We start from the raw sequence: 10874 nt of genomic DNA, 5'->3' as shown, positions 1-10874 counted from the left end.
GACCCTACATTTGGTGTTTCTGAGAAGGCGATGTCTTATGTTTTCAGGGCTAGGCCCCGTTACTAGCGAATATTATGTTAACTAGTAAATTGTGCTGGGCACATGTGTTTATAGAATTTTGATAAATTTGTTTTGAAATGGGGCATGTCCCTGTGCTGTTTAAAAGATTGTGTATCGAAGTAATGCAATGGCTTCCATTTATGTAATAAATTGTGATCTGGCAAACTTAATGTGCCTTTACGCCCCATTCCCTCGGCCCACCGTTTCTTCTCATAAAAGCTACCGAGTATAAACCCAGTACAGGTAGTATGACAGGGAATGTGTGATCAGCAGGAAGACAGCGTTAAGAGCATTAAAAGAGTTTAGAGCAAAAGGAGGGAGAAAAGATCGTAAAGTATTTTGCAGACTGAGGCAAGAATACAAAAGCAAAATTGCGGAGAGGAACAAGCAGTGGTTGAAGGACCAATCAGAGCTAATAAATAGGGAATGCAGAATGAATCAAACTGAAAAAATATGGGAGAGAAAAAATATGATTAATAAAGGAGGGAAGGGATTGAAGAAAATGAATATTGATTATGTACAGTGTGCGGCATGCTTTAGCCAGCTATTAGGCGGAAGAGACTACTGGGAGTATAAGGGAAGAAAGCAGGCCTTGTGATCTAATATGGAAGTAAGTATACACGACTTAGATAGGGACTTTACGCTGGAAGAAGCACAGGGGGTGATTGGGAAACTGATGATGAAGTCAGCGTGGGTGGGTAGGAATGGTATCGTAATGTATCCTGGAAACAAATAAGTAAATACAGGCAGTTGCGAGAAGGAATTGTAAGGCTAATCAACAAGATTTTCAATGGGACGAAGGAATGGGAATATGCCCGATTTATAAAAAGAAAGGGAATAGAAATTTACCTAACAACTACCGAGGTATAACTCTTTTAGATTCATTGAGCAAAATTTACACAGGAGTCTTAGCTAATAGACTAAGGGATTGGGCTGAAAATAGCGGTATAATCTCCAAATATCAAGGAGGATTCAGGAAGGGGGGCAAACAATAGATAATATCATGATTGTGAAATTGATAACGGAAAAATACCTGGTGCAGGAAAGAGGCAGCATATTTTGGCAGCGGTCGATTTTGAGAAATCGTTCGACACCGTGAGTAGAAGAGCGTTAATAGAAAAATTAGGGAGGGTGGGAGTCTCTACGAAAATGATACGTGCGATAGAGGCGCTGTATTAGAGGGTATATAGTAGCGTCAAACTAGAAGATAATGTAATATGCAAACCGATAGAATGCAAGCTGGGTATTAAAAAAGGCTGCAAATTATCGCCCATATTGTTTGTACTATTTATAAATGATATGCTGGACGGGCACGGAGGGGTAAGGTGGGCTGTACCGGCGGTGGGCAATATAGAGATCCCTGGGCCTGATATTCGCTGATGATATTCTGTTAATGACGCTGACTATCTGTGGATTGCAGAAAAGGTTGGATAGATTAGCATATTACGCTAATAAGTGGTCGCTGAAAATTAACTGTAACAAATCGAAGGTGATGATTAGAAGTAAGAGGAAGAGGGTAAAAAGTAAGGGAATGGAGGATCCAGGGGGCAAGAATAAAGGAAGTAGTCAGATTAGAATATATAGGATTGCTACTAAACAGGAAAGGAGGATGGGATGACCACATCAAGAGATGCAAATTGAGATGAGTTGCAGCTCTCGCTGCAATAAAAATTCTAGTCGCCAAATACCCAGGGGTAAGCTATAAAATAATGAGGCTAGTGCTAAAAACTCTGGTCCTAAGCAGAGCTTTATATGGGATTGAGTTATGGGGATTAGACAAGAAAAGGGTTAGCCGGAACCAAATAATAAATAAATTCAGTAAGGCTGTTATGAGATTACCGCAATGTATAGCAGAGATAGTTGCGGAGAGTGTATCGAGATAGATTGCGTTAAAAGGGTGTTACATTATTGGTCTAGACTAAGAAGGGTGGAAAGGTTTTTTGCTGCAGGCAGCATATAGATATGAACTGGAAGGAATGTATGATGCGTGTTGGCTAGCAAAAACTAAAAGCTATGTTGAGAATTTATGTATGCGATGTAATATTGTCGGGAGGGATGGAAGTGGAATAATAGCAGAATTCTGAGGGCCCTGACAATGAGAATTAAGGACATTCAGATGCAGAATTGTTTGGAAGAAAGTAGAGAAGGTCCTTCGCTCAGCCTATTCTATAAGGTCTACCAGATCTCAAACTTAAGTATAAGATTCGGAGATAGAAGATTAAAGGGTGGGATATTATGGTAGCTGATGGGGTTGCATAGAAATAGGGAATGGATCAGGAGCAAAGAGAGCTTTCAGTGCATCCTATGTGAGGTTAAGTTTGATGATCTACATTTACTTTGTGATTGTATAGGGACAGAGAAACTAAGGGCAAAGTTTCTAAATGTGAAGCAGCAAAACATGTGTAGGCAAAAAGATGAGCAAAAAATTACTGTACGTATAGCGAACCAGTGGAGAAACGATAGCAGCCTGAGTAAGTTCTTATGCTCAGTTAAAAAGCCATGTCTTAGGAAAGTGCGAGGTAATATATGATGTAATAACCAGGAATGTAAACAGAGGAGCAGCCAGCATAAGTATGTCAGTAGGCGATTGGCACTCAGCACTTTAAATGTTATGATAACGTCGGCGTGTAGTGGTAATTCTACTAGACATGCTGACAGGGTAGGATGCAGAAGTAGGTCTTGCATGGTTGCGCCATCTTGTTCATTTACTATCCTTTGTCTTAACTTTAAGATTTACAATGACGGGCAGTAGTTTTAGTGATCGCACCTCACATGGTGTCTGGTCATCCGCCGGTGTGAGGTGTCATTTAATACTCAGTATATATCTTTTTTACTTATTGTATTGTTTTGTATTTATTAAAAACGTATTTTTATTTGTAAGAAGCGGAGGCGGAGGGAACGTCATGAGAGGGAGGGATAGGGTGGTCCTATCCCTAGTGTGGTTGACAAGTGTAAATAGATAGAGGTTGAGAAAGGAGCGAGAGATTCAAGATTCTGTGGCCTGCCGCCAAACTGAATGGTGAGGATATAACTCTGTCAACTGCAGGGGGGGGGGGCGGACGTGTTGTTCCAGGGAGGGTGGTTTCCTTTTTTCCTCACCAATGTGGAACAGCACGCCGATCATTAGCTATAGGTGTGGCGCCTCACATGTGGATTGGTTACCGCCTGTTTGAGGGGTCACAAGATTAAGTTAAGATATTTAAAGTTATATGGGTGGAGCTCACATTAGGCACGGTTTTCAGTCCTTGTGAGGGTCCACATAGTATAGAGGTGGTACTTACATGTGGCTCTGTCTCCCGCCCATGTGAGTACCCACATAGTAGATTTAGAATTTAATTTTATTTTATTTTATTTCATTTTAATTTATTATTTGGTTTGGAATGGGAACATGTATTTATCTATAGATGCAGAGTGGGTCTTGGCCCATAAGTGCCACGGCTGGTCCGTGGTCCAACAGCTTTGCACTCTGACCGGCCAACCGAACAGAGGAGGGATGACCACGGCCATAGAGTTAGTAAATAATACACTAGAGGTAGCATTCGCGCCACCGTCTACGAGGGAATCATTGTAGCCAGCGGAAAATTTTGGAATCGTAGCTGTTTGGCAAAAAACCCACTCCGCTGTACTCATCAATGTGCGCATATCAATGTCCGGCTCCATGGCTAAATGGTTAGCGTGCTGGTCTTTGCCCACAGGGGAATCGGGTTCGATCCCCGGCAGTGTCGGGAATTTTAACCTTAATTGGTTAATTTCGCTGGCACGGAGGCTGCGTGTACGTGTCGTCTTCATTATCATTTCATCCTCATCACGACGCGCAGGTCGCCTACGGGAGTCAAATCAAAACCTGCATCCGGCGAGCCGAAATTGTCCTCGGACACTCCCGGCACTAAAAGCCTTACGCCATTTCATTACATCAATGTAAATAAGGGACTTTTAAAACTGTGTGGATATAGATATGGTTTAAAATTCTTACATGTAAACATTCTCACATACTTGCGATGCTTCTCTCCAGCAAAAAAGAAAGCCCTTAAAACACAAATACAGGAGAAATGCGTGATAAAGAGGACGGTGTTCAGGTGCAGTTAAGTAACACAAAATCAATTTCATATTAAGTCTTCTAACAACATGCGTTTAGATGGAGGGCACGTATATTTCGTTATCTTTTGTGTAAATGATCAGGACTTTGTTATAGTTCTGCCCAACGACCGAAAACGTCTAAAAAGGCCTAAAAGCGTTGGTGAGATTTGAGAGAAAAGTAGACAAAATATTGTTATCGCCGGTATAGGCGCTGGCTTTCTGAGCCCAAGTTGGCAGGTTCGAGCCTGGCTCAGTCCGATGATACTTGAAGATGCTCAAATATGTCAGCCTCTTGTAGATACATTAGATTTACCGGCACATGAAAGAACTTCCGTGGGAAGGAACCGTGTAAGTAGTAGGTGGGACGTAAAGCCATTATTATTATTATTATTATTATTATTATTATTATTATTATTATTATTATTATTATTATGCTTACCCTCTGGGGTTGGTTTTTCCCTCGGACTCAGCGAGGGATCCCACCTCTACCACCTCATGGACAGTGTCCTGGAGCGTGAGACATTGGGTCGTGGGATACTACTACTACATGCTGAACTGAGGCTTTGCGGGGGTTGGAAAGAGTGGAAGGGATAGACAAGAAAGAGGAAAGGAAGCGGCCGTGGCATTAAGTTTGGTACCATCCCGGCATTTGCCTGGAGGAGAAGTGGGAAACCACTTCCTGGTTGGCTGAGGTGGGAATCGAACCCACTTCTACTCAGTTGACCTCCCGAGGCTGAGTGGATCCCATTCCAGCCCTCGTACCACTTTTCAAATTTTCGCGGCAGAGCCGGGAATCGAACCCGGGCCTCCGGGGATGGCAGCTAATCACACTAACCACTACACCACAGAGGCGGACATTATTATTATTATTATTATTATTATTATTATTATTATTATTATTATTATTATTATTATTATTATTATTATTGTTCGTTTTGTCCTATTAGGGACCACGGGGCTCGCCTTAACTCTTAGCTAATGTCTTCTGCTTTTTCTTGGCCCAGTATGCTTTCAATTTCTTCTTCTTCTTCTTATTATTATTATTGTCGAGGTTTTCTAAGCGCGATTACAAGTGGAAATATGACACTCGGTTGTGGTTTCAGCCTATTATGGAGTTTTTATTTAGTTTTTCCTGAAATGTATGATTTGCTTTAAGATTTTAACTTGTAAAATGATTTCCGTTAATGGAAAGGGAGAACTGAAAAAGTACTTACAATGATTTTTTACAATTTGCTTTGCATCGCACCGACACAGATAGGCCTTATGGTGACGATGGAATAGGAAAGGACTAGGAGTGGGAAGGAAGCGCCCGTGGGCTTAATTAAGGTACATCCCCGCATTTACCTGGTGTGAAAATGGGAAACAACGTAAAACCATCTTAGGGGCTGCCGACAGTGGGGTTTGAAGCCACTACTTACAGCTGCGTGGCCCTAACCGCACGAATAACTCGCTTGGTCAATAATTTATTATGCTTGTATCTCTAAATGACATTTCAGGGAATTATATTGACGAAAGTAAAGGACTCAGATATTCACACGGTGTAGGACATCTACTGTAGTCTCTAAATTTTAAAATCTGGTAAGGTGTGAATGGGGACTGCTAGACGTATTGTAAAAAGGGAAAGCAACAAACTGTATATACAGAACATATATTCAGTAGCTTTTAATATTATAAATACACACAGAAAGTGACGAACGGAGCACAATTCCAGGCTATTATGCACATCTTTTCTTATCTTTTTTTTTTTGTATCAATTTGCTTTACATGGCACCGACACACATAGGTCTTACGGCGATTAGAGGGCAGGAAAGGGCCAAGAGTGGGTAGGAAACGACTGTAGCCGTAATTAAGGTACAGCCCCAGCATTTGCCTCGTGTAAAAATTGGAAACCATACTATTTGTTTTACGTCGCACCGACAGGGATAGGTCTTATAGCGAGGATGGGATAGGAAAGGTCCAGGAGTAGGAAGGAAGTGGCCATGGCCTTAATTAATATACAGCCCCAGCATTTGCCTGGTGTGAAAATAGAAAACCACGGAAAACCATCTTCAGGGCTGCCGACAATGGGGTTCGAACCCACGATCTCCCGGATGCAAGCTCACCGCTGCCCGATCCTAACCGTACGGCCAACTCGCCCGAGAGTAAAAACCATGTTTAAGGCCGCCGACAGTGTTCAAACCCACAATCTCCTGAATGAAAGCTGACAGCTATGTGACCTAAAGCCGGCAGCCACTCGCTCGATATCATGCACACGATTTTTCTGGATATTCGCTTTCATTGAAAGGTAAATGTCATCCCTTATATTTCCTAAAACATTAATTTCAGTCTTCGAGGAAAGATCCAAAAAATCTCATTCACGCCGACAGGGGAATCAGTTGCAAAGTCAGCCCAAGTAAGCCAATTCACATGACAATAAGTGTCACGCAAAGTATTATTTTATACCCACGGAAATGAATACCTGTGAAATGATAGGCACTGTCCTTTATGAAGCTGCTCATGAGACTGACGTTTTCCTTCAGAGAAGTATAATTATACTTGAATTTAGCGGGAAGCTTCTGTATTGACAATGTCAAACAATCCAGCTTTTGCCAAACAGCGCGCCCGTTCAACTTCGCACGCGACTGCAGCGCCAGTGCTACCTCTAGTGTATATTTTTACTTTGCATTCGGGAGACAGGACAGGGCTGGAACTGACGTCTGGCCCCAACGATCGGCTGTCCTGAGAATGGTTTTCCGTGGTTTTCCATTCTCCTGCACTAAGGAGAATTCCCGGGACAGTTCGTACCTTAGGCCACAGCCGCCAACCCCTTCACCGTAACAAATCTCCCGGCCTGAGAGACGGCGTCACCGTCTGAGAGGCCCGCCTCCCCCTTCAGCGGAGGAATGCAAACGTTTTAGTAATAATAATAATAATAGTAATAATAATAATAATAATAATATAGGTTAGTGCGCACGAGGAATATAGTTTCTGAAAATGAGTTTTCATGTTCTTTATTGGGAAGGGATATTTGACAGTTAAGGCCGTCGGAATACACTACCTCCGGGTTTTGCAACCATCTTTATTGTATGTTCTAGGTATTCATTTATTTGAATATAATAGTGTTGATATTCGTATCCATGAAAACCAAGTATATATATAACTTACGAATGAAGGTCATTATTGAGAAACAACGTCGCAGCATGTTGTTATTCTCTATCGTTGGTACTCTCTGTTCGCTTGAATGTTATTGGCTATTACTCAAGGCTGACTCTTATTGGTGGACAGTGTGAATGCTTGTAAGAAATCAGCGCCTTTTGTGATGTTAGCGTAGTTTATGAAAGCGTTGTGTTTTTTGGGGAAAATTGTTTTAGTTTTTGCATTTAAATGGCAGTTGTATGTGTGTTTTTAGTGTATGAACCTTCATGAAATCTTCAAGATGGAGTTTCCTTTTAAAACTGAATCGGATACAGACGATGAATTGAATACCAGCGATCATACAGCTAGTTCTGGTTGTGATGTTGGTGGTTGTTTTGATACATCAGTGGACTATAGTTATACTATTGTGCCTCGTAAGTTGGAATTTACTCCGGAGTCCGATGAAGGTGTGGAAACTAGTAATACGGACGAGACATGTGTCGGAAACATCAACGATGTGCAAATGACAGCAGTGACAAATTCTCCTCCTTATAAGCGAGTTAGGGCCCTTCGACTTTTCGATTCGCCAGCTACTCCAGAAACAATACTGAAAAAGAGTTTGGTTCCTCATACTCCTGCACCTCCACGGTCTAGATTTAGTCACATAGGTGAAAAACCTTCTGCCATTGTTAGTAGTTACTTGGTGGCCGAGAAACCAACAGCGAATCTTAACCCCTTTACTCCTAATGGTAGGTTACTTACTTCAAAGAAGAGGACTAGGTCCAAACGAAGTCTTCATGAGTGAGTATTTGTTTGTGACTTGTACAAGACTATTTGTATGACATTGTCCTCCTAAACAGTAGTATTTATTCATTATTGGTGTTTTGTTTAAATTATGTCGTGAGCTAATTCTATTATTTTATTATCTAGATCACCCACTCTTATGGACCAATCTGAAAGTGGTGCAACAGTTAATTCTGATGATTCAGATGCAGAAGTGGAACAGCCAACAAAGAAATTAGCTCTTCATGATTCCAACATTAGTAGATATTATCAAGTAAGTTTCATTAATAGAGAAAATATCAATGGATTGAATAATTAGCACTAATCAGTCATTGATGATAGTGTAGACCTCCTAGTTTTCTTTTAGATGGGACATTTTGTTAAAATTGTATTTTAGTCTAATTATTTTCCTGATAAGTTTAACATATGTATTTTTTATAGTTAATTCATTCCTCATTCCATTTTTAAAGGAGTAAACCTGGAAGTGATATCCATGACAGAATTATATAAGTGGATGAAAGTAAATCTACTTCTGGGGGGTGGTGGGTGGGTCCCTGGCTGTTGCAGTGAACATATCTCTCCTCTGTAAGGTATTCCACATAAGATTTATAACATTTCAGATCCCTTATGATGCCATAAAACTTATGCTGCACAAACTGAATTTCTACACTTCCAGCACAGAATGGTTTTCACGTATTCTTCCATGTAATGCAGTCTGGCTTTCCAACTAACTCTTGATATCGATCTACTGATGGTCGGATTTAGTCCACGGTACAGTCTTAGAACAAAGGGGCCAGACAGTAGAGATGGATGGTCAATGCAGAATGTTGCCATTTAGTTGAGGACAATGCCAATAGGAGCATCTTTTTTTTACTACTAACTGTCACACTTTATACGTACAGATGTTCATCTTTATTGGTTTGCGCTCATCCTGGGTAGTGGCAAAAAATTTGGTCTAACATATCAGCAGTGTTTAGCAAGAAGCCTCTCGGAGGGCTGTGTTTCGTTTCAGCCATTGGCTCGCATATTTAAGTTTCTAACTCCCTTGTTAGGATCTATTAGTGTGGGAGAGTTGGCTAGTTCATCTGCCTGCATTGCATTATGGGAGCTTCCTGAAGTGCATCCAATAGTAGCAAGTTTTCAGCAGAGGGTTATGCATGATGGCAAAAGTTTTCTGTGTTTTGTTATGAAAGTACGTTTCTTCTGGGGGCGGGATGGTGGGATTCTAGATCATCAATGAACACACCTCCTCTCCTAAACAAGCATTTTCAAGTAATATATATATCATGATGCAGAGTGATAAATTACATGTTGGCCAGTTGTTGTAGTTGAAGTTGTCTATGTGGTAGGGAAACTAGGAAAGATTGATTTGTCTCAGAATTGATTAGAAGAAATCAGATACCAGGGTTGAGGTATTGGTAGGATTGTGACCTAGAAGCAGTTTTGAGATATTGTCACCATCTTAGCATGGAAGAATACCGAAGTAGGAACTTTTCACTCTACTTTTGTATCATCACAGATAGCCAAAGAACTTCTGCTTCATGGATTCAGCTATGTAGGCCTACTCAAAATGTTCAAATTTTATGTAATGATACTCATGAATGAGAGACAGATAATGTGCAAATTGTTTGTCATGTTTTATTTTCTTCCCTAAATTGCATGACACAGTTGTATACATCAAGACCAGAATAACAGCAAATATTTGCTTTTGTTGACACTAGTGAAATGAATTTCATGCTGTTGGCTTTTAAAACCCCTCTTGTAGATAGTCTGTTGGTCTTACCAACAGTTTCTGGAGTGTTGTAACCTAATAGTATTTCTTAAACTTATTACAGTTAGGCTATTTCTAGATTTACTAGAGCCACCCTAGCTCAGTTTGAGTTTTTCCAGGGTTGAAACCTGTTTTTTTTTAAATTTTTAAATTTTTTTTTAAATATGCCACACAATTTCTCGAGTGAAAATTCGAACCTGAGACATAGTGGGATTTGAATTGTTGCTGTCCAGCTGGGCAGAATTTTGTAGTTTATACGATGGTGGATATTGTGATGACAGCCACAGGTTCTCCAGTTTTACATGGAATTGAAATTGCAGAGATGTGACTTTTCATTTCATAAATCCCAGATGCATTGGCCAGAATTTGAATCTCTGGCACATATGCAAGAAACAGCAGTTGCCATGCCATCAGCTAAGTTACTGTGCTGGTCATAATCCTTGTCATAATCTAACCCACAGCAATTATTTTTTGACAATTACCACACTTTTATAGCATGATAAAGATGGAATATGTTAGAAATCTTAACTGGAATACCTTGTAGAGGAGAGATGTGATCACTACGACAGCCAAGAACCCACCTACCGTCCCCCAGAAATAATTATGCTTTTATAACCTAATACAATTTATCACGTGCCATAGTCCATCACCTCACTACGTACCAGCATTTCCATTGGGTGAGACACAATGGGATATGATCGTCACTCCCAGCAACGAAGTAAAATTAATTCCGTTACCAACCCGCGCACAAGGAATACACAACTGCACAATAAATACACAAGTCCAATGAAGGTATCACGTGGGATACTAGAGGCCTAGGTCCGCTTCGCGGCTTCTAACCTCCAGACCCCGTTTGCTTGATCCAGACCAATGTCTTTGTCTCTAACCTACCCTAACCAATACAGACCAATTCAAAAGTAGAACCAGTATGGTCTCACGCGGTGTACTAGAGGCCTAAGGGCGGCTTCTAACCTGGGCGCTTACATCCCCAGACCCCTTTTGCTTGATCCAGAATGGCTTTGTCATTAACCTACCCTAACCAATCCAGACCAATGGAGGTGTCACGCGG

General features: G+C 41.0%; 1 protein-coding gene across 1 annotated transcript in view; it reads left to right on the top strand.

Annotated features, from left to right (window-relative positions):
- Nucleotides 1-7443: 7443 nt before the first annotated feature.
- The window catches only part of Wee1 (Wee1 kinase), a 108852-nt gene continuing 105421 nt past the window's right edge, over nt 7444-10874 (top strand). Inside the window, exons 1-2 of the mRNA XM_067135337.2 lie at nt 7444-8052; nt 8182-8308. Of these exons, the coding sequence (XP_066991438.2) occupies nt 7529-8052; nt 8182-8308 (651 nt within the window). The 5' untranslated portion in view covers nt 7444-7528. The remainder of the gene's footprint in view (nt 8053-8181; nt 8309-10874) is intronic.

Source organism: Anabrus simplex, chromosome 1 (assembly GCF_040414725.1).
Source record: "Anabrus simplex isolate iqAnaSimp1 chromosome 1, ASM4041472v1, whole genome shotgun sequence".
NCBI lineage: Eukaryota > Metazoa > Arthropoda > Insecta > Orthoptera > Tettigoniidae > Anabrus > Anabrus simplex.
This window is presented reverse-complemented; position numbering and strand designations above follow the sequence as displayed.